This window comes from Varanus komodoensis, unplaced genomic scaffold (assembly GCF_004798865.1).
Source record: "Varanus komodoensis strain SLA01 unplaced genomic scaffold, ASM479886v1 scaffold27, whole genome shotgun sequence".
Lineage (NCBI taxonomy): Eukaryota > Metazoa > Chordata > Lepidosauria > Squamata > Varanidae > Varanus > Varanus komodoensis.
The window spans coordinates 10,136,093-10,159,690 of record NW_025335701.1 but is presented as its reverse complement, the minus strand read 5'-3'; the positions used below and the strand labels follow the sequence as shown (position 1 = coordinate 10,159,690).

General features: G+C 55.0%; 1 protein-coding gene across 2 annotated transcripts; it reads right to left on the bottom strand.

Annotated features, from left to right (window-relative positions):
• Positions 1-426: 426 nt before the first annotated feature.
• Positions 427-23,068, bottom strand: DOK4 (docking protein 4). Of its 2 annotated transcripts, none has more exons than XM_044434314.1 (9): positions 22,943-23,068; positions 22,456-22,762; positions 7,720-7,827; positions 5,659-5,773; positions 5,410-5,529; positions 4,973-5,162; positions 2,297-2,438; positions 1,122-1,245; positions 427-695 (listed from the first exon to the last, which is right to left on the bottom strand). In XM_044434314.1, exons 2-9 carry the CDS (start codon positions 22,519-22,521, stop codon positions 568-570), a joined length of 993 nt encoding a protein of 330 aa, XP_044290249.1. In that variant the 5' UTR covers positions 22,522-22,762; positions 22,943-23,068; the 3' UTR covers positions 427-567. The 2 variants fall into 2 exon arrangements, with proteins under 2 accessions (XP_044290249.1, XP_044290250.1); XM_044434315.1 differs by having other exon boundaries at positions 2,297-2,435.
• Between the last annotated feature and the right edge of the window lie 530 nt (positions 23,069-23,598).

Sequence of the window (23,598 nt, the reverse complement as noted above, 5' to 3'; positions counted from 1 at the left end):
GAGGCTTGTGCCAAAGCCCTTACGCATCCCAACTCGCACCAACAGAAAAACAGTCTGCACAAGAACTCAGGTCCTTCTGCTTCCAGGCGCTGCTCTGGAAAGGCTTCATCTCGTCTGACGGAAAACTCTTCCCCTTGGAACCTGGCGTTGCGGTCCCTTGGAAAGGGAGGGCGAACACCTGCCCGCCCTCCAAGCGTTTAAAAATCTCACCTTGATGGCTAAGAAATGTGCATTTGTGTGGGAAAAATCTCTTGATATATAGAATATGCATAAGCAATATTATATATTTAAAATAGTTGTAACAATATATCGCTAATTCTCATCCTCTCAGCCAGGCTTTGGCCGTCATTCTGGTCCTAGCAAGGTTCTGCCCACCAGGCTGAAGCTTCAGGCTGCTGGGGCCAAGCGCCCGGATCCGGGCCGTTCTCCTTGGAGCCAGCTCTGTGCACGTTCTGCTCTTTTCCCCACGGCAAAAGGTGGTCCCCGAACCGCAGAGACCTGGTGGCAGGAAAGCAGCAGGGATCGGATCCACAGATCCTCGGGAACGGGGTCGGCCGCATGCATGCGTCACTGCGAAGTGCTGCCTGCATCTTTGCCCTCGCCACTTCTGGTTTGCGGGGCGTTGGGCTTCAGCAAGATGAAACGGTTGAGGAGGTCTGTCTCTGAGCTGGCCTGGGGCCCTGGGTACGTGTCGCCTGTGGAAGACAAGAGGCTGAGCGTCCGCTTGCAGAAATGCATCATAGAAAAGATTAAAGTATCATCGTTTAAAAGTAGAAAGAATAGAAGACGCATCTGCAGCCAGGTATCAGCCTGGCTGGTCACTTACTGTCTACACAACGCGCCGGAAAAGTGAAGAAGGATGCTGCTGCGAGCAGCATCTGTTGGGCCCCCGCCATGGCCACACCGCCACTTTCTGGGGGGTCATGACGGGGCTGCAGGACCCCGTGCCATGAACGAAAGCCACGCCACGCTGCAGAGTCGGTTAGGTGGCAGCGGGGCAGCTGAGGGGAGGTTCCATTGGCGATGGGCAGGGGAGTCCCCCGGGCCCATGCGCGGCTCGCTCTTGCGCAAACACGAGAAGGGGACAGCCCGGATCCTTCCTGTGGAGGAGCGCAACTCACCGCTGTAGCTGGAAGGCTCGGCGATGTTCTGGGATCCGGTGATGTGGTGCCAGTAGGCGCTGCGCGGAAGCATCGTGGTGGGAGTGCAGGGGTAAGAGTAGTGCTCCGTGCCCTTGTTCAGCAGCTGCAGGAGGGGAGGGGAGGGGAGGGGATTTCCCAGGTCAGAGGGGCACGGCGTGTGGCGAAGGTGCTTGGAGCAAGGGCTCCGCGAAAACGCCAGGCGCCTGGAAGACGCCTCCGCTCCCACACCCGGGCAGTGCCGAAACTGGTCTTCCCAGGCTGCCCCTTCCACACCCGCAATATACAGGGGGCGCCAAAAATGCATGCACATTTTAAGAAAGGAAAAAACTGCATTAAAAACCGTCGCATGGTGACGCTGGCATTCATTTGATCAACGCCATCTTTTGAGCGAATGCCAGCGAATGTACACATTGCTTCTGTAATTCAATTCCACTTTGAAAAGTAATGCATAGACAACTTCTCTTAAAATGTGTATATATTTTTGGTCTCCTGTGTATATAGTATAATAGTATACTGTTATTATAGATATTTTAATGCATTAGTTAATGCATTAAACTAATGCACATTAGTTTTTAATGTGTTTTATTATGTTTTAATATGTTTAATGTACTCTAAGCTGCCTAGAAATGCCTCAGTAGTTATAGGTGGCCTTTAAATATGAGTATAAATTCATACATTGCTGGATGCTGTGTCATTTTTATCTGTGCTTGTTGTAAAATGTCCTGAGACGTTAGTAACGGAATGGTCTATAAAAGCTTTCAGTGAATGAATGAATGAATGAATGAATGAATGAATGAATGAATGAATGAATGAATGCCCTTCTGGCCTAGAGTGTCCTTGGATAACGGGCATGTGTTCTGCAGACAGGGGACCACGCACGGCCTGACCTGCAACCGCTGCTAAATTTCCCCTTCTCCCGTGATCCATTTCCCCCCTCTCCTGAAATCCCATCCAGGGAGCTCCTTTCCTTCTGCAGAGGAAGGAGGCACGGATACTGCGATTGCCGGCGTGTGCGTGTATCCACAGTTGCGCGAGTGTGCGCACGCGTGGGCAGAGGGGTGCTCTGCCGATGTCGGGGGGCCGCCCCACGCACGCGCGTGTGCAGGACGTCCGGCGTGCTGGGGCCTCTGCCTCCTCGCCGCGCCGATGCTCACCCGCACGTTCTTCTCCATCTCCAGCAGCACGCGCTTGTGCTGCTCGGCGATGGCCAAGGTGGCACTGTGGACGCGCTGGTAGATCTGCTCGCCCTCCTGGGTCTGGAAGGTGTACAGCCCTTCCCCTGCGTCACACATCCTGCTGAGCAAAGAACAGTGGCGCATCAGCGGGGGGGCGGGGGGGGGGGGGGGGCGCCTTCCCGCTCCACACCAGAAGGACCTTTCCTGCCACCCTGGTGAACGAACAGAGGCTGCTCTTGTGCCTCCCGGAGAGCCTCAGGGACGGGGCGAAGGAGGGCCGCAGCGACCCAGCCGGGGCACGATCATAGGTGCGCACGATTCCCCAAATGCTGGGAACTGTAATACTTCTTCTCTGCAAGCATGCGCAAGGTTTGCCTTAAATACCCGTAATTCCACTTGTGCATTTCTCCCTTTTGTGTCCCTGCTGTTTGCAAAGTCTCGCAAGTCTATCCTTTTGCATAAAAGGTAAAGAAAAAAGTAATGAATGGTGTCGACCTTTTAACACCAAAAACCAAACCAAACCAAAAAACCCAACCCTTTTAATTTTCCCAGTGTTTTAAGACCTGGCTGTTTTAATTGGGGTTTTAGTGTTAGCTGAATTTTTAGGATGCTGTGTTTTAGTTTTTACATTTGTACTGTTAACCCGTCCCGAGACTTCGGTAATGGGACAGTCTAGAAAAGTTTTAAATGAACAAATCAAGCAAGCAAGCAAGTTATGCTATTCATGGAAACCAGCCTGAGAGGACTTCCCAAGCTGCTGGTGGCCTCGTCTCTTGGAAAGGGCAGGATCCAAACAGAACCTTTCCCCGAGGACAGATGCAGCTGCTAGAGAGTAAAGCAAAGGGTTTTGTGGGGAACTGACTGGCTTTTTAAAAGCCCCCACTTAAATTACTCTAGCGGAGTTTCCCAACTCTCTATGGCAGCCCCAAACCTTTCATTTGGGGCCCCAATTCGCCAGGAGACCCTCTACCCCACCATGTGATGACCGAAAGAACAAGGACCCTGAGGAGGTCTGCTGCAGCTGATCCCACCGGCAGAGCTGGCCTTCTGCCCACATGCCTTTCCCCTCCTGCTCGCCTGAGGTTTCATTCCAGAACCACGGGACTGTTGCGTTGGCAGAAGCCAAGCGGCCCATGGCACGCTCCCTCCCTCCCGCTCGTCACCGCAACCCCCCCACTCTTCCTCCACGGCCAAGGTCCCCCCACAGTGGGAAAGCAGGGGGTGAGTGAACGCATGCCTTCCCTGCGGGGTGGGCGATTCCTCCAGTCCCTGCCAAAGAAACAAGCAGGTCTATTGTTAGGAAGGCCTGTTCCAGGGTGGGAAGAATTGCTCTAATCTCTGCATAAAAGCCAGGCCTAATGAGTCAGTGAAGGTCTGGGATAAAAGGAAGAAAGATCAAATGACTTTCCTTTGTAGATGATAATTAGCCGGAGAGGCTAATAGGTGCAGACTGGGGTGGCCCAACTCGGTTTGCAAATTTTAGGAATGGGGGCCTGGAAAGGGGAATGGCCAAGAGCCCCTGGGAACACACTTCCTGGAGCCAGGGCTTAAACTCTTGCCATGGAATGAGGGAAGAAAACAGCTCAGCTTTACTCCACGTGGGGGGGGGGGGGCGTGGCAGGAGCCCTTCCTTTTCCCCAGCACATGATGCTCCATCCTCATGGATCCTGGAAAACGCTCCCTGGGACAGAGATTTACAGCTCTTCCCAGACAGACGCATCTGGAGCACAGGTGAGCCAAACGGTTTTGAACTCCAGCCCCCGGCATGCAACGCCGTGCCGTTTGCGGTGCCCTGCAGAAACCCTTTTACTCCAAGGAGCCGCCTCTGATTGCCCAGCCAATGGATGTGGACGAACCCTTGTGGGGCAACATGCCATCGTTCCTTTGCACACACGTGTGCGCACACACACATGTGCTCGCTCTCACACACATGCACTCTGCAATCAGCAGGAGGAAGGGGGAAGGCAATTTTCCAAAGGGGCAGCCCTGCTCTTTTCAGAAGCACCTCCCAAAAAATGAAATGAGGTTTTTCGAAAGCAAGGTGACACCAGAAAGCAACAGGGGTAAGCGCAACCTCTGAGTGCAGCACTCTGATGGCGAGTGATACAGTTTAGAACAAGCTGACCCTCTTCTTTCCTTCCTTCTAAATCAAAAATGAAGAAAGGAGATATGTGGATGAGTGTGCACACACCACACGTGTGAGAAAGGCAAAAATGCACAAGCAGAACTACGCAGCGAGGGTGCAATCCTCACACGACTAGAGAGAAAAACCCTGCGACTTGCAGCTTTCCCCAGCCGGCATCCGGCATCTGCACACTCTGACCAGAGGGGAGGGGAACTGGTGCGCCAGAGGGGTGCCTCCCCCAGGCCAGGCGCTTCCCCAGCTCCCATGCTCCCCCACCCCTCCTTTTTATCCGCACAGCAACCCTTTGAGGATGCCGGGCTGCCAAAGCGACCGGCAGGTCCAGCTCCCGGCTTATGTGCCCGTTTGCTGCCAAGACGCCCGCCATGCGGAGCGGGAACCGGTTCCTTGCCCCCCCGCCCCGTTCCACACCGCACGGACCCCCCGATCTACCCAGCCTTGTCTGCCTTCTGCGTCTGGGGACGGCCAGTGGCCCGACAGCAGCGAAGCCCAAAGGCAGCGAAGGGGCATACCGGCCAGCCTCGAAGGTGAAGCGCGTGGCGTCTCGCCCGTAGCGGCGCAGTGAGCACAAGGGCCAGGAGACGAGCTTCACACGGGGGTTGTGCATGTCCCACAGGTAAATGTTTTCGTGCGTGATCTGCAGCTTGCATTCACCGTAGATGTCCAGGTTGGGGCACGGCAGGAGGAAGACGTTGAACCGATCTGCGGGGGAACGCAGGCAGCGGCTCAGGGCATCGGCGCCGCTCCTCTGCTCCACCTGAAGCGGAGCAGCGCCCGTTGCTCGTTCCAGGAGAAGAAGCCTTTCCCAGCCTCGTCTCCCCGTGCGAGACTACAACTCCCAAGCACGCCCCCACCCTCCGCAGCACCTCGCTGGGGCCTGCCCCCGCCTGCGGGAAAGGCTTCAGCTCCCAGCCTAGGCCAGCGCAACCCGGGCCCCCGGCTCCCATACCTGTTTGCTCGCACTGGACCCCGGGCGCAAGCAGGTCCGGCTCGCCGAGGCTGATGTCATTGAGCTGCGCCCCCAGGCACTCGACGGACAGCGTTTTGTACCACTCCTCGGCCTCCAGTTCTGCAAAGTCAGGCACGCCTGGTCGGAATCCCGCCTTCGCTCATCCCCGCCAACCCTGCCCGGGCACCGTCGCTGCCCGCCCCTCCGGAACGACCAGGGCAAGCCCCACACCTGGCAGCGGCCGCCTACCTGAGTCACAGGTGAAGGTCCGAGCCGAGTCGTCCGTGAAGACGATCGCCACGGCCTGGCGCTTGGTCTCTTTGGGCAGCCGCGTGATGCACTTCACGTTGCTAATTTCTGTGACCTGCGGGGAGGCCCAGATTTTTTAATTCCCCAAACCCAGCCAGCTGGGTGAGGGGGCCAGCAAGCCCTGGTTCTGCAGGATGGCCTAGGAGGGGCAGAGGAGGCCCTGCTTTGCAGGGAGAAACAGTTGGCCTGGACAGCTCTGTTTTCCAGCAGTCCTGCTTCCAGGATTTGTGAAGAGTAACCTCAGCAGGGGGGCTTACAACGAAACCACACAGATTAAATGCACAGCATGGCGCTCATGCTAGCTTTTTTTAACCTTTGTGTACGCATGCAAGGCCTCAGTCCAGATCCGGACCATCACGCACGCACACACAAACGGCACGGAGGGCGTGCCTTCCCACCTGCTCCCCTCCACCCACAGGGGGCTAAATCCCTCCTTCTGTATGAGGGAAAGAAAAGGGGACACTCCGCTAGCCTTAATGCAGGTTTAATGCAGAACATGAATCCCACGTGCTGTGGGGGAAGCAGTGCGGCAGAAACCCCTCGCTCGACTCGCCTGCAGCGGGTGCAGCCTGAATCGGGGCCTCACAGGCTTCCACGACAGTGGAAAATTCAAGGCTAAGGCCAGCTGCACGTTATGCGCGTGAAGCCCTTGCGGAAGGGAAACATGCAGCGGGGGAATGGCTCCTGTCCCCCGCTGTCTTTGCTCTTCTTGGTATTCTGTGCAAAGTGCAGCTGGCACCATCCCCAAACTCACAAGAGGAATCCCTTTTTTTTTCTTTTTAAGAAAATAGAAAGAAAGAGGTACCAAGGGACCTTGCACAAATATTACATATTGTACCAAATTTGCAAAATTTCACAAAAAGGCAATAGTTATGATTACCTCTACCAAACTGACATCTACAATTTTAACTTAATAATACTTAATTAAAAATAATACTTAGTTAAGTTAATTAAGACTTATTTAAGACTATTACATAGAAAAATATTTTGACATGGATGTAAAAAAATCGCCTTATAACACATTCACAAACCAACCAACAATTTGTAATTTTTGTCTTTTTTCTTCCCAGATAAGACAATATTGTAATAAAGCTATTAAATTCATAAAGCAATTATTCTAATTCATAATACTTAATACTAACTTATTTTCCATCCCTTTAAAATTAATTTTAGGTGGCAACGAAGCATTTTATTGAAATCATGATTCACTGATAATATTTCTGTACGTTCTGTTTTTTCTCACAATAGCTAAATAAAATTTTTATAATAAACTTTCCATGTATTGTTAAACTCTTTATCCAGTTTTCTATTTGTATAGCTGGTTAATAAATGTGTCAGCTACGTCATCTCTACGTAAGTTCTATTTTTCCCCCTCAATTGTTAAGTAACATATGTATAATAAGCGTTTCTTTTGTCATTACATTCTTTGACCGGTCTTTGATTTATACAGCTGGTTCATTTTGCCATTGCTGAGTACATGGCTAGCTTCTTTTCTGCTTTCCATTTTGTTGCGATGGCGACTCTGGCTGCTGTTATCCTATGTTTTAAACTCAGAAGAGGAATCTGAGGAATTGGGATGGTGTTGGGGGAACACAGGTAGAAGGCCGAGGAGGAACTCCTGGCTGCCAGGTGAGAAAGCCGGAGAGGCCAAGGAGAAAGAGCTTCTCCGAACACATAAACAAAGTTATTTTTGCCAGACGGCTCTCTTGGGCAGCGGTATTTTTCCAGCATGCAACATCACGTGGACTGGATGGCGCCCCAGGGAAACATTCAGCGATAATGAGAATGTCGCCAAACTGGGAAGCCTTGGCCAACTTCAGTGGAGCGGGCAAACTGCAAGCCAGCTCTGTGTCGGAGGGGGCCCATTCGGAAGATCCCCAGACACCCCTTGCAGGGAATGAGGCACGCTCGCGACCGTGCCAGGGGATTCTTGGCGGGCCCCACTGCGCTCTGCTCTCCCCCAGCCCCTTCTCCCCAGGAACCAGGAGAGTGAGGACTCACCTTTGGACACCCACGCAAGCACACGGACTTCTCGTCTGGGTACTTCTCCAGCCTCTGTGGACCTTTGCTGGAAGATTTCCGGAAGACCAGCCAGCAACGGCGATAAATCTGAGAGAGAGAAGGAAGGCCAAGTCTGCTTGCATCAGGAACACAGGAACTAAACCCCAGGTCCAAACCTGGCCCATCGGAGCTCCAGGGCCAGGCCTCTGGGGTTCTCCTGATGGCCACGCCATTGAGCCTGGCTCCACCACTTTTCTCCGAACCACCAGAGTGATCATAGAGGGCAGACTGTTGGTGGACCTCTGCTGGCATGTCGGCCCTTGGCAGGAGCCCAACCTTGCCTGTCCCCGGCGCTGGCCCTGCTCAGGCAGCACAAAGGCAAAGAAACAGAAACACAGAAACAGAGCGAGTCAGAAGGGGTCTCCTCGGCCATCTAGTCCGACCCCCGGCTCCAGCCGAGCCGGCTCCACTCACGACATGCACAGAAGAGGAGGAAGAGGAAGCAGCCAGCCAATGTAGGAGGAAAGGGAAGACAGCACCACTGCAAGAAGCCTTCCTGAACTAACCAAAGCTGGTTCTTGTCCTCGGGTCGTGGGGCAAGCAAAGGAACTCTTCCAAGATGGAAGCCGACGCCATACAAAACATGGCACTGGCCCTGGAGTCAGTCAAGGGTGGCTGCCACTTTGATTGGGAGAAGGGTGGTGGAAGGCGCTACCTGGCCCCCCGCTCTTCATCCCTGCTTGCCCACTGTTGTAACCCCCCTCATGATCAGGCATGATCATACACGTAGCCAGGGCACAGCTCATCACAAGTTAGAAGCATGGTCAGAGTGTTCTTGTTCTCATGAAGAACAAGAACACGAACACGGATGTGCACGCTATGCTAAGCTGATAACAAAGCAGGCTTCGCTCCAGCATTACCAGTATCGCCGCAGACATTATGCCCTTGTACCCACGCTTGCTTGCTTTTGCATGATAAATGGGCAAAATGTGCTCTCCCCTATTGTTTCTCTGTTGTTCCCCCATTGTTATCTGTTGTCCCCCCATTGTTTTCTGTTGTTCCCCTATTGTTCGCTGTCATTCAAGCATAAGTGTAAAAGAGTATAAAAATCAAATGTCTCCCCTCTGCCTGCTACCATACTCTCACGAGTGCATGGTCCCTGCCGGCAGGTAAAAATAAATCTCTCTCGATAATTCCAACCAGTCTCCGGTCTCGTCCGTAAAATCTCGCCTACAACACCCACCCTGCATGCAGATGCTTTTCCCTCTGCATGGAAAAAGACCAGGGGACCCCAATGGTCTTTTCTTCCACAGGTGCAAAATCAACCAGCACAAAGGCCTTTGGTCTGGGCTATACCAGGCTGGAGTAGGTTGCCCACATGGTGCACTCACCCAGAAGCTGCGACCCCTATGCCACCCTGCCTCACCATGGCCTCTGGGCTTCTGCACAAGACCAGGATGCTGAGCCAGCCTGGCTTGGTTGTCACAAGAACTCAGAGTTTTGCTTTGAGACCTGGGTTGCTGCGGATGGAGAATGAGCCAGCAAGCGTGCTGGTTCTTACTAACCGATTGCTCTCACCGGGGCTAAACAACCCACGGGTGCTCCAGTTGTTAAGCATGATGCATGGACCAGGAATTGTTGGGTTAAACCAAGCATTCCAACCTGGAGTTCTCTCTCCTTCAACAACCCTTGATTCCTGGATAACATGTCATGCTTAACAACCCGGGGACAGGGTAATCCAGGGACTGATCCCAGTCACTTGCAGTGGGAGTGACCGGCCAGCCAGAACCACAGCAGGGCAAGTTTTTACAAAGAAAACTTGGGTTGTAGGGATAGCCGAACGAGGCGACTCCTTTGCAACATCACCCTGCTCCCATCTTGCAACCCCATTTCTCAGAACTGACAAGTTCTGAATCCGGGGAACCGGGCAAGACACTCCACGCGTGTTCCCGTGCCGTTTGCTGCAGCGACTCATTCCCAACAGCAAGGGACCCCAAAGCGTTGCAGGGGGCTCAAAACCCTTCGGCACAGACCAGCTGCAATGATTTGAGACTGAAAAGCATTGCAACTGTTCAGGTCTCTAAGCTGGCAAATGCAAAGGAATTAGACTGGGATTTAGGAAGCGGGGAAAGAATGGCAATGAGAACAAGCCGGATCAGCAAAGCAAGTGGTGATCTCCACCTCTGGAGAATCGTCCTGCCAAAATTTTGCACGTTGGCAAAAATTCAGGAAGATCCGAGTAATATCGAGGTGGCCATGGCCGTTTTTCTGCATTTCCTCCTAATACTGATCTGCTTCCTTTCCTCCAGGTGGCCGTCAAAGCATGCAAGCTACACATATACAATCAAGGAGTCAAGTACAACATTCTCAGCTCCATGAAACAAATACAGAGCAAAGGCAGCAGCAGTTTGCATTCATTTCAGAGCTGAACCCACAAATGATGGTGAAAAGGTGAGGATTTCTGGCAGCCACTACGGAAAAGCTGCTCCACGTTCTGGCTGGCGCCACTTTGAAGCCATGGTCTTTTCTGCTTCCCAGCTGCACATCCAGGCAGCAGAATCTGGGGAAAGGGCCCGCAAAGAGAATGGCTCTGCTTCAGCAGGAAGAACCGTGACACTTCTGCGTGCGAAGGTGTATTTTGAAGGAGAAAAACATACACTGTTCGCATTTTTTTTAAGGAAGGCAAGCTGCATGCCAGGGTCTCCCAACACTTGGCCTGAGGGACATGCTCGAATTTGGAGGGCTTTTTTGACATCCTTGCATTAGGGCGACCTTGGGGTGGGGGCTCACCCGTTCCTGAAATGGCTGCTAGAACACACAGGCCCTTTCAGCTGCCAGTGGGAATGAAGGACAACATCTGGAGGGAAAAGGATTTGGAGGTGGAGAGTTACTCGGACGAACTACAGCTCCCGGAGGAGATGGACCCAACGGTCCGTCGTCACAGCCGCAGGGTGGCCCAACCTGGGTCTCGGAGTGAAGAACGCGGGCATGCCCAGTTCCACAGAGCCCTCCTTCCCAAGACAGAAGCGTTCATAAGCAAAGTTTTGGGTAAAAGGGGGCAGAGAGGGCTCAACATCTCACTTTGTGTATGCTCAGAGACCTGTGAATGCTTAGAGGCGTCTCTGTAGAACAAAGACGCTTACAAGAGGGGCTGGAGAGTCTGTCTTGCTGGGGAGGGAACACCCAGCTCACGACAAAGTGGATCCTAGCCCTGGCCTTGGCCCTTGCCCTCCTCCGATGTTCTCTCCAGAAGCTGCTCTCCCACACCTGCGAGTGCGCTTGTCTCCAGCGACCGCAGGCTCAGCACCAGCCTTCCCTCCCATGTCATCCCTCGGACTGCCCGGGGCTGCGCGTTCCTACTCTCCTTCCCGCGGAGCCGCAATGCCAGCGTGCAAAGCAATGTGCTCTCCACATCGCCTCCTGCTGCTCGGCGGAGGCTGCACAGAACACCGTGCGCCCAGCCGTGTGCAGAGGGGGAAGGGCCCCACGCCAGGCCAGGCCCCTCTTCCTCGCTCTGTGCAAGCACAGAGGCAATGCTGCCTCTCCGTAGTCTGCCGGAAGAGCCTGCCTCCCGAGCGGCCCTTCCCAGCTGCCGAGCAGCAGGGAGGAGAGACCCATGGGGAGGCAAGTGCCTGCCTGTGACAGCTCTCCGCCAGCCCCCAGGGCTCCCCTGGGACGCCCTGCCCGCCACAACGCCAGCATTAATTACAGCGCGGCCACTTAATTGCCGGCAGAAGCAGCCGCGCATGGCCGGGCTCTTGCCGCCCCCCTTGGCTCCAGCTCGCAGCATTCCCACCCCCGCTGCACACCTGAGCTGACCGTCCCCCCCCATGCAAGCACCCGGCAGGGAGGGGGACTCTCCCCCTCCCCCTCCCCCCCCCGGCCCCGCTCTCCTGCCCCCAGGGCCCCGTCGTCTTCTTCCACCGTGTCATTAGCATGTGCAGAACAGCTCCAGCTCTCCTGCGGCTGCACGAGATCTAATGAGGAGACGGAGGTTGTAGCAGCGAGCAGAGATTTAGCGATCGGCGCGGAGGCGGCCGCCTGATCCCAAAGGAGGCCGCAGGTCCACCTCACGCGGTGGAGATCGGGCTGCCTGGCAACAGCTCTCGGCACTCCGGCAGACGCCCCTCCACGGAGCGTGTGTCCCGGTGCCGAGCAAGGCCCGTCCTGGCCGCGGAGATGCTGGGGTCGGAGCTGGCAGCCCGGCTGAGCAAAGTGTCCGCTCGCCAGCAAGCAGCGGCCCTCGCCCACACCTGAGGGACGGGGACATGCCTGTGCGTGCAGAGCGGGCCCACCCCGACGCTCAGCCGTGCAGGCGACCCAGTGCCCTGCACATGCTTTGGACTACAGCTCCCATGATCCCTGGCCACGTGGGCTGGGGCTGACGGGGACTGCAGGCCTGACTCTCTGGAGGGTGCCGGGTGGCCTGCATCTGGCTTCCACAGGCCGCCGGCAGCTCTGCAGCTGTGCAGACCGAGCCTGTTCCCGGCCTCGGCAACGGCTGCTCCGGATTCCAGGTGGCGTGGGGGCCTGCGCGATCCACTCGGAAGCCCCCGAAGGGGTGGCTCGCACAGGAAGACTCCCGAACGGGGAACACGCCCTGCACACCGAAGCGTGTGGTCCCAGCTGAGGAGGCGAGACCAGCAGAGACACGGCGTGAAGGCAGCCCTGGGGAGGCACGGGTCCTCCTTCCCGGCAGGACCGTGGAACCGCCACAAGTGCTGGCACCGCACCTCCAGCATCCTGGTGGCGATGGCAGCCGAACACACAGGAGGGGCACCTGGTTGGGGAAGGCTGCTCGGAAGGGTGGGAGCGGCCCTCGGCCTGAAGCCTCGGTGGCACTGCATGCTAATCTGGACCATGCTTCCGTCCGGAGTGGCCTGGGACCGAATGCCTGGAAGCCCCAGCAGAGATTTTCAAGCCCCTGCCCAGCTGCACCCAAAGAGGCCCCGGTGCGGCAGTAGCTCCGGCAGTGCTAGGGGCCCAGATGGCATGTCTGAAGCATCGCCCCAGCCCCGCCAGCAATGCCACAGGCCACACAGAAGGGGGCAGTGCAGGAAAACATGCTTTCAACCTCCTCCCTCCCCATGCCTTTTTCCTTGCTTGCCACGCCTGCCTCGATCGATCATAAACCTCTGGAGGAGGTTGTTTTTTAAAAAAACGGATGGCACCTGTGCCATGCCAGGCTGTTGTTTTGATGGAGGAGCTGCGTAAAAATATCTCAAGCCAGTAAATAAAATATACTGTCGGAACAGGGGCAAAAGGGAATGCCAGCAAACAGTGGCTCTTGCAGAAGGAAGCCCCGGCGTGAAATGGCTGCGCCCGGCGGGTCGCTAGGATGTAGGGACGTGATGCTTTTCCGCGGCTCTTGCAAACATATAACGAGCCTCCAGGGAACGCAGCGCCTCTTCTGCACGTAGAGCGGGCTTCCTGCAGGCGTGCGCCATGCGGCTGGCCTGCGGTGCCCCCCCCCCCCCCGGTGCGTTCAAAGGATCTGCTCTTGAGCGGAAACATCTTGGCGTCCTGTCCGGGAGGGCTGGGCCAGAGAAACACGCTTCAAACCCAAGCCACCTGAGAGGCTTCGGGGGCTCCAGTCCCGGAAGGATGTCCAAGGTGTTTGTCATTGCCTGGCAAATGAGCGAAGCCAAATGGCTCTGGAAGGTGCCCCCCCACCCGCCGCCTTTCCTGCACAGGACTGAAGGACCTTGTGCTCAGCCCCAGATGAAGGTTCAGTGCTTTGCAGCACAGAACGGGGATCCAAACGAGCCCTCCATCAGCCGCCGCGCAATCCTGTTTGTGGGGCCTGCTGTGGTGGATGCTGAGGGTGGCCCTGGGTTCAAATGCCAAGCGCCAGGCTATTGCCCAGGCCATTTGGGTCAGGACAGGTGGTGGGACACTGACGAGGGTTAGAAGACATGATGCCCTGAGAGCGATTGCGGTTCGTAAGTGCAGAAATCAGCGTACATGGCACTGGCACAGGGAGGCGTCTGTTCCAAAGAGGAGGCTCCCTCACCCAAATTAAAAACTTCCGGCCACACACTGGCCATGGCAAGTGCCAATGGCCACACACAGCACCGGGGGGGCGGGGGGCGGGGGGGCTGCTGCTGTAAACTTCGCTCAGAGGCCTTTGATCCAAAAGCCATCCCGACGCCCTTCAGCTCCTCTCCCTGGACTCCCGGGAGGCAGAGACAAACCCAGGCCCAACCACTGATTATCTGTCGAGTCAGACTTTCAGAGAGTAGTTCCCAGGAGGTGTAGCTTGTGCTTGGCAACACAAAGAACACAGAGCCCATCGCTGTGGGGGAGGCAGCAACCTCTGCAATTTTGCCACAGTGGCCAAAGTGGTTTTGTGGGAACACGCAGGAAGGCGCGCTCTGCTCCGAAGTGAAATGGGGCTTCCCGGGGCACAATCTGGCCGTGAGTAAGACGGGGGGGGGGGGGTGGAACCGCACGGTCTCCTTCACGAAACGTTTCCTGGAGGGGAGGATGTGCCACGGGGGCTTTTACTAACCGGCTTCCTTGGAGGAGGAGCTTGTCCATTCATAAAATGGCTGCTGCAGCGGGCATGCCCAATCGCAAAAGCCTTCCCAGAAGGCCAAGTGGTGAGGCTAAAGGAAAAGAGAAAAAATTGCCCACGAACCAAAGTGGGGGCTGAGCTCCAAAACACGGATCTGTGCTTTTGCCCCGAATGAAGAACAACTCTGCTTTGCAGCATGTGAGTCCGCCACTTACAAATGACAGAAACATGGAAACAGAGCGAGTCAGGAGGGGTCTCCCGGACCATCTAGTCTGACCCTCGGCTCCAGCCGGCTCCGCTCACGACATGCCCACCATGTGCATGTCCAGCCTGTCCTGGAACACCCGCACCGATGGGGCCTCAGCAACCTCCCGTGGAAGCCCATTCCACACCCTCGGGGTCCTGACTGTCAGGAAGTGCTTCCTGGCATCCAAATGGATCCTTGGCTCTCTGAGCTTTGCTCCGTTGGAGCACGTCCTGCCTTCCTCTGCAGGGGAGAACAGGTCTCTGCCCACCTCCGTGTGACACCCCCCCACATACCTGTATGTTGCCAACAGATCCCCTCTGAGTCTCCTCCAGGCTGAAGAGACCCAGTTCCCTCAGTCTCGCCCCATACGGCATCCCCTGCAAACCGGCCACCAACCTTGTGGCCCTGCGCTGCACTGACTCCAACCTGGCTACATCCTTCCTGTAATGAGGGGCCCAAAACTGAGCACAATACTCCAGTTGCGGGCGCACCAGAGTCGTATAGAGTGGTAGTAACACCTCTCTCGACCTAGAAGCCACACTTCTGGCTATGCCACTAAGGGTGGTGTTCGCCCTCTTGACCACCACATCACACTGCGGACTCATGTTCAGCCTGCAGTCAACCAGCACCCCGAGGCCCCTTTCACAAGTGCTGCTCTCCAGCCACTTGTCACCTAACCTGTACTTATGACACCCATTCCTATGCCCCAAGTGCAAAACCTTGCACTTATCCACATTGAACGCCATCCTGTTGTCTCCTGCCCACTTCCATAGTCTGTCCAGGTCCTTTTGGATCTGGAGTACCTGCTCCTCAGTTGTGCCCACTGCCCCAGTTTTAGTATCGTCTGCAAATTTGATCAGCAGACTGTCCACCCCTTCTTCCATGTCATTGATGAAAAGATTAAACAAGAAAATAGCTGGGAATGCAAAAAGCAAAAATGGCAGAACCATCATGAAAAGGCCAGATGCCCCGGAGAAGGCGATCCTGCTGCTGAAAGTCGAAGGCAGAAGAAGAGGAAGCCCAAACAAAAGTTGTCTCAAGTCCATAAAGGAAGCCACTGGCTGGCATTTCAAGCAGCTAAGCAAGGTCGCCACGGATGGGACACTGTGAAAGCTTTTGTTCATGGGGCACCTAATCCTGATCAAAGTTGGAACCTAAGCAGATTTGGGCCAATACAAGAAGGTTGGAACTAGATTAGGAGAGCCAGGCTCACGGCCTTCCTCCCGCTCAAAGGCTGTCTTGGGAATATCACTGATTTCCCCTTCTCTCCTTCACCAGGTTCACGGAAGATAAAGATGCTTGTGAGTCGCTTGTGAGGAAAGCTGCATGGACACATGCAAAATCCACCAGGACAGGTTTCGTTGCGGACTTCTGACCTTCCTACGTATTGTTTCGGGATACTTTCCCCATGTGGAACCAAGTCCTTTCAACAACCTTATCAGGCCACTTGTGATCCTCCCAATAATTCGGTCTACAGCGCTGATGGTGAGGCTTAATGGGGTGCTGGCCACGAAATGGGAGCTTGCGCTAGTCTTTTTACAGTGCAATGGAAGTACTGGGCTTTATTCAGCTTTTGCAGAGGACAGAAATGTCTAATGCTGACAAAGGAAAGCACGTTACCCCAGAAATTCTTTTCTTCACAGGGAAAGAGCGATCCACCCCCACCAGACGTACTGGTGCCCCTGGACGGCACCACTGGTTTGCATGTGTGAAATCACAGGCGAACATTTTGAGGATCTAATACAAGCCTTCCTCTGGTTTCTCACTAGCAAATGGATCTGGCTTTGCATGGACAGAAAGGACCCTGTCTGAGCGATGGCTTCAGGCCAACTTCAACAGCTGTCAGAATTGGGCCCAAGGTGCCTGCCCTGAGCAAAGTGACAGTGCACCCAGGGGCATCCTGGGACAGGGCCCTGCAGGGATGCACCCCCATGGATGGGTCCCCTCCTGTGCCAGTGCGGGCAGAGGCCACACCGCTCTGCCCCCTGCCCGTTGAAGCAACCCTGGCTTCAATGGCCCGCAACGTTTTGCCCAGATTAGGGAGTGAAGGTATTCAGGCAGGCTTCAGCTCATGGGCACATTCACAACACTGAACGCATAAAGCCAAAAAAAGCCAAAACCAAAATAACCTCGAGTTTCGTACTGCAAGGGTTCTCTTAGTATGCCCGGCACGTTTCCGAGGCGTGGGATTCACGGCACTGGTGAAGATCAGAATCAAAGACCAAGATGCCTGATGGACGGACGGGAGCCAGACAGCCCCCACACGCCCCTTTATCCTCACAGAGGCATCTCATGGGGCTTTTGGACTGAAGCTGAAAAACGTCCTGTTGCGCTGTCCCGGCTCTTTCCAAAAGAACGGGCGGGCAGGGTAGGGAAACCAGTCCACCCACCCTCCCACCAGCATCGTCCGCAGGGGTCCCCTGCAATTTAGGAAACTTCCCCCACCTGCCAATTCTCTATCTAGAGCACACATCTTCCTCTCCAGCAAGGAAAGGGAAGCTAAGCAGCAAGGAGGAGAGGAAAACACGCTTCCCCTCCCCGCTGTGTGGTCGGCGGATGCCAAATCCCCCGGAAGCCGCCACTCCAGCTGAAATTTCCTCGATTTGGAGCAGAGCCCTCGGAGGCTTGGAAGGCCGCTGAAGCAGAGCAGGGCTGTGGGAAGCCGCACAGGAGCCTGAGCTGCCCTGGCAACTGTGCCCCAGGTTCGCCACTGCTCTTGGTGCACTCTCCTGAGAGGGAGCTACCCCAGAGAAAGCCTGCGCTCAGGCGCCAGAAGTGTATTCAGCAGCCAGCTCTAGCTGGAAGGCAGAAACCAGAGCCTTGGTGTGCTTGGGTCAAGGGCACGTCAAAATCAGCCTCGCTCAAGTCCATGGGCTCTCCCACGAAGGGTCTCTCAGTGGCTCTCCATGTGCTCACGACACCAAGGAAGCAGAGGAAGAGAAAGAGGGCCACAGGTGCACCACCTGGATGCTTCTTTCTGACACCTGGAAGCTTCGGCCGCTCTCTTCCACTGTTCCCAGCCATTGGTCCTGAGAAGCTCATTTCTCCAGAAGCTGGTGAAGGCACGTCACCATCTGGATTAGTAGCCTTGGGTAAAACTCCCCTCCTACTCCCTGCCTTGACAACCCCCTTTCAATCCCATCACCCTGGGCACAGTTGCCCTTTCTCAGAGCATGCAATTCCATAGGTCAGGAGTGCGGAATTCCTGGCCCAAATCCCCAAACGCCATGTGCCCTTCCTTGGGCTGCATGCTTCCCCCAGACCACCAGCAAGTTTGCCTGCTTTTGTGTAGCCTTTTCTCCTTCCTAAAAGATCGAAATGCCTCTCCAAGAGTGGAGTTACTATCAGTCTGAAATTTAAGCTAGCATTTTGACCATCTGAACGTCTCTAGTATTTATGGGAGATGAAGGAACTTCCTCTCCGGTCACCTTCTCCTTGCAAAAATAAGAGTTCTGGGGAAGCGCCGACCTGCGAAACCTGCCTCAGCCGCTCACAGCAACAAGTTGCTGGCCTGCAGTGCCGTAACAAAAGCCTGGCGGTAAGGAACGCGTGTGGAATCACACAGAGCAGAGATGGCAACCGCTGCACCTCGGCCACGGAGCAGAGACGGAAATGCGGAGGAAGCTCCTCCAGACTTGTTCCGGGCCGATTTACACAGCGTCTCTTGCACAACACACACAGACAATGGAACACACAACTGTCTTCCAGCGCATGTGGTTGCAGCTGGGGGCAACTTGTGGGCTGCAGCCAAAACCTGCCCCAGTGCAGACGCTGTTGCCAACTATTTCCACAATCCGTGCCACAAACAGGGCTTGTGGGGCTGGTATCTTTAGCACGCCACTTTTATCTTTGGCCTTCCCCTTTGCCAAACTTCTCCAAAACTGAATTTGGCCCTTGCTCTGAACACGTCTGACTCCCCTGGCTGGCCTCCCAAAGTCAGGCTGCACCTCCACGCCCACCTTTCCTTCGGTCCCGACTCGACCCTCGTCACACCTTTCCATCAACTTTTTAAAAAAGAGGAAGCTGGTTCACATGTTCAGCTTCTTCCCACGAGTGTGCCCAGAACTGTTGCTCTGTAGGGGAAGATATGATGTGAAGCAGCACTCTTTTGTCCCCTCTGGAGTCCGAAAGCTCTCTGCTCCCGTCTACGAGGCCTCTCAGAACCTGCCTCTGGTGCTTAGAAGCTAATGTAATCGTTGCACAGATCACCCGCGTTGCTCAAAGTCCTTCCCAGAGCTGCCAGGTTTGTGGCGAGTGAGAGAGTATTCCTGAGAGTGAGAGGGCGTTGGCGCTGAGCAGCGACGGGAAAGGAAGAGAGACGCGGGAGAGGTCTCTTAGCGTCACATCTTGATGTGAAGTGACTTCATTTGTACTCATGTGTGGACTGGAATGTAATTACCCTTCAGTTTTTGCACATCTCTGCATTTTCCGCTGCAGCTCTCCGATCAAGAAATGCACACCAAAATGTGCATGTTGGGGGGAAAGCATAAAAAAGGAAGATGGCTTTCAGAAATCCATATATTTGGGGACCGTGTTCAGTGGAGTACAAAAAGCCCACTCATTTCCGCCTGCATGAACATGCTTTCGTGCCAACTTTTTAAAAATACTCACAACCTGATACAGAAACAGGAAGGGGTGAACTTGTGCCAGAAAGAATGTGAATGTTATAGAACAGCCAACCCGGCACCCTCTGGATGGGGTGGATTATGACTCCCAGCATCCCCAGCCAGTCATAATCTACCACATCTGGACAGCACTACTTTTGTGGAAGTTATTACCGAAAGTGGAAGAAACAGCAGCTTCCTCCCACCACCAGGTCACATCCTGGGCCAAATGCCCTAATGATCATATCTAAGGTGGCTTCTCTGGTCATCCAAACCAGGATGCTGTGGCTCCTTCGGGGTGGGAAACCACCCACAGATCACAGCCCAGAGGTTCTCCGAAAGCTGCTGCCCCTATTCAATGGGCCACACTGTGCAGTTTCGACCCGTTCTTTCAGGCACAAGGGTCCATCTGCATGGGTGGGTTTGGGAACAGTGTTTCAGGGAGACAAGAATGCAACACTTAGGGTGCCCAGGGCCTTGGCCTTGGCCCAGGTGCCACCCATGGGTCTTTGGCGACAGAACTTTGGACCCAGATTTGAGAAGTAGCAGAAGAGTTGATGTGCCAGACAAGACACTTGTATCATAGAAAAGTGGGGCTGGAGGGGCACAGAGAGCCATCAGGTCCAACCCCCGCTCAGGGCAGGACTCCCGGTTCAACCATCCCTCTCGGACGCTGCCCAGTTGCACCTTGAATGCCTCAGTGTGGGAGAGCCCGCCACCTCCCCAGGCCATGGGTTCCATCGCCCTGTATCTCTAACAGCCAGGAAGTCCTTCCTGAGGTCCAGCTGGAACCTGGCTTCCTGCAACTTGAGCCTGTGATTCCACGTCCTTCACTCTGGGATGATGGAGAAGAGACCCTGGCCTTCCTCTCTGTGGCAGCCTTTCCAGGACTTGCAGGATGCGATCACATCTCCCCTCAGTCTTCTCTTCTCAAGACTAAACACGCCCAGTTCTCTCAATGTCTCCTCACAGGGCTTTGTTTGCAGTCCCCAGATCTTCCTTCCTTCCTTCCTTCCTTCCTTCCTTCCGTCCTTCCGTCCTTCCTTCCTTCCTTCCTCTGAAACCTTTCCAGCTTGCCCACATCTTTCCTAAACTGTGGTGTCCAGAGCTGGACACAGGACTCCTGATGACCCACGCTGAGCAAAGGGGACGCAGGACGTCACGGGATTCGGAAGTGAGACTTGCATTAATGCGGCCCAATCTAGCAATTTGCCCTAATCTAGCAATTTGGGCTCAAATCCAGCTTGGGATGAAACATCATTCTGGCCAGCCACAGGCTTTCAGAATATCCTTCCTCACATGGGTTGTTGTGAAGATAAAAGGGGAAGCAGAAGGATTGTGTAAACAGCCTTAAGTTCCTTGGAAGAGGAAGGGCAGAATATGAAGGCAAAAATTCATTTAAAGATATGCAGCTGCACAGAATCAGGCTGCCAAATATTTCAGGCAAGGGTGCAAACCCTCATGTCCGGGGACCAAATCCTTCCTCTCGGGCTCCCCGGGGGCCACGCCCCTCTCTCCCTGACCCCACCCCTCTCCTCCATCGCTAATCCTTCCCCCAACCCCATCCCAAAAGTTTGAAAGGCTTGTCTTGATCCTTGATTGCTGGCAACATGAACTTTGCCCGAGAACTACCCAGGACTACTTCAAATTTGAATCTGGCCGTCCATGGAATCGGACATTTCACACAGGCAGAAATCTGAGCTTCATGGACCCCTGGAAGCTTAGGATGAAGGAGAAAAATACCTCTTGGGCCACTGTGGAAGAAATTCCGCCGTGGGCACTGTCCACGTGAGTCTTCCCTGCATCTTGAGACTCAATGGGGAACTGAAGCAGGTGGTGCGAGAGAAAGCGACCGGGCCAGTGTGGCTCATTTATCCCTCAGACTCTGGGCAGGTTAACCATGGCCATCAATCCCAAGCCTAGTCCGCGGGGAGAAGGCTGTCGATTTGACAGATGGGAGACCTGAAGGACCAGTAATCAGAAGCTGACAATCCCTTTTGAGAGGACGGCCTGGAGGGGCAAAGAGAGCAGGGCCCCAGGGCTGTCTGGCTGCAAGCCCCGCTCTTCAGGAATCCTCTCCCTGGCTCTCTGCAGCCCGCCCAGACTAATTCTTGGGCCAACATCCCTCACATTCCGCTTAGGCACTTACCACCTTGTGTAGAGATCAGCTGAGAGCAACCTTCCCCAAGCAGCTGCCCTCCAAAGGTGCGGGACTACAACTGCTATCATCCCCCAGCAGCATGGCTGGGGCAGAGGGCAGTTGTGTTCCAGCACACCTGGATGGCCAAGTCCAACTGAGTCACATTTCCAATGTGCATTTGTTCCAATTGCAGGCGAGACTCCCCGACTCCGCGTGCAATTGCCTGGCCAGTGACAGCCTGCTTGGAAGGAAAAGGGGGCGTTTCCTTTGGCTGCCGGTGCCCCACAGGCAACACACCCTGCAAGCCGTGCCCCAGAGACAGGCAACCCCCCTCGAAAGAGAGCAGGGCAGGTTAGCGTCCCGCTGCTGCTGTCCGCCTTGCCCCTCCTGGAGGGCCCGACCAGGAATGACTGCACCGGGGTGGTCCAGACAGAGAGAAAAACATCCTAGCTGAGGGGTCCAGACAGAACAAACAGCCCAGGCGGACCCTGCTCCTTCCCCCTTTGTATCCCGCCTGAGCCCACCTTCTCCTCAAGGCACGGGGCAAAAGGAGCGTGCTCGTTCCGAGCGTGTGTGACACAGACCGGGGAAACCGCGTATGCAGAAGGGCCACAAAGCACCACCAGCGTGACAGAATCGCCAAGCCTGCCACAAACCCTGCCAAGATCAAAGTCTTGCTGAGCTCGCGTGGGTGGTTCAGGCCGCGGCTTGGAGCAGCCCCTGGGGGGAAGGGAGTGCCACCGAGACCGCCCAAGGAGGGGACCGCCAGCTCTCCCCCCAGCAGAGAGGGCCCACTCAGGCAAACGGAGCGACGATATACAGAAAGCGATCTGTGCACAGAGCTTGCGAACCGCCAACCAGCTTGCCTTCTGGAAGGAAATCCTCAGCGCTGCAATGCAAAGCCCTGCTGGCTCCCCTCTAACTCTCTGGTCATTAACTCCAGGGGTGCCACGAACTCGGCAACAATGCCCGAAAATGGCCAAGCACCGGTGCTTCTGCCCGCCAGGCACCACGACAGCCTGGCGGCTGAAGCCATTCCAGGGGAAGAGGCAGGGAGAGACCGGGAGAGACGGGAAGAGGCGAGAACGAGATGCTCCGAGGAAACTGCCTCCACCGCCCTCACAAAAGCAGCCGGGTTTTCCGCAGCTCCCACCTGCCCGTAAAGTCTCCGAGCGCCGCGCGTCTGCCAAGGAGCCGTTCGGAGAGGAGACGCCCGCTCGGCACTTACCCCCAGTTTCCTGCTCTTCATTTTCACGTAGCCCTGTTTGACGATGTCGTTGAAATTCGTAGCCATGGCGCGGCCGTTGTGCCAGGCGGGATCTGCCCCCGCCGAGCCGAAAGGCTCTCGCTGGTCTTCCGCTTGCGTCCTGGAGGGCCGGCGCTGCAGCAGCCAAGGCGAGCTGAGCTCTCCTCTACCCTCTGCTCCACCGCTGTTCACCTGTTCTCAGACTTTTGGCGGCTCCCTAGCCCCCTCCCCGCCCTGTTTCCTTCACATTGCTCTTGCTGGGAGCTCGCTGGCTGCTTGCTCTTGCTCTCTGGAAAATAAAAATGACAGAGAGATTAGAGATTTTGACATCTTCCTCTTGCTTCCTCGCCTCGCCTCTCCTCCCTCCCCTCCTGTCTTTCCCCCTCCCGGCTCAACCATTCTAGAGGCTCCAAGGTGGCTCATACCAGAGAGGGGGAGGCAAAATGGAACAGTCCAGCTTTTAACCCACCCGCCGCTTTAATTCACAAATTCACCAGGAGATGTTCCACCAGGCCTGTGGAGCGGAGAGGCTGCCCTTAGAAAGCAAGACAGAAAGCCAGCCAGCCGAATTCCAAACAGTAGCAGCCATGAGAACCCTTCCGCTTGCTTTTCTGCTTCTGATTGTGCAGAGCTGCCTGTCTCCCAGCGCATCTGACCTCCTTTCCAAGCCTTGAAATGCAAGAATGGGCGTTCAGAACGAAAACACTTGCAGAGATGTTGGACTGCAGTTCCCATCATTCCCGGCCAATGGTACTGCTGGGTAGAAGTCAGGGAGCTCAGACCGACACCTTTGCAGGGGACCTGGTTGAAGAAAGCTGGTTTTAGACAAGCAAACATTTTAAGTGACTGTGACCATCCCACCTTCCTGCTAAAACAGGGCACCTAACAATAAAATCCAAACGGAAAGGTCAGCAACGTCTTAGTTACGGCATAGCAAGCAATGGTTTTGTTTGATGGTTTTTAATTGCTGCAGACCGTCCAGAGAACCATTGACTATTGTGAGGGTTGAGAAAAGCTTGAATAAATAAATAATAAAAATAGCAAATATGTTGCAAATGCAAGCATAATAATGACTGTGAAAGAAATAGCACCAACCAACCAAAATCCTTTCCAGAAGCACCATGC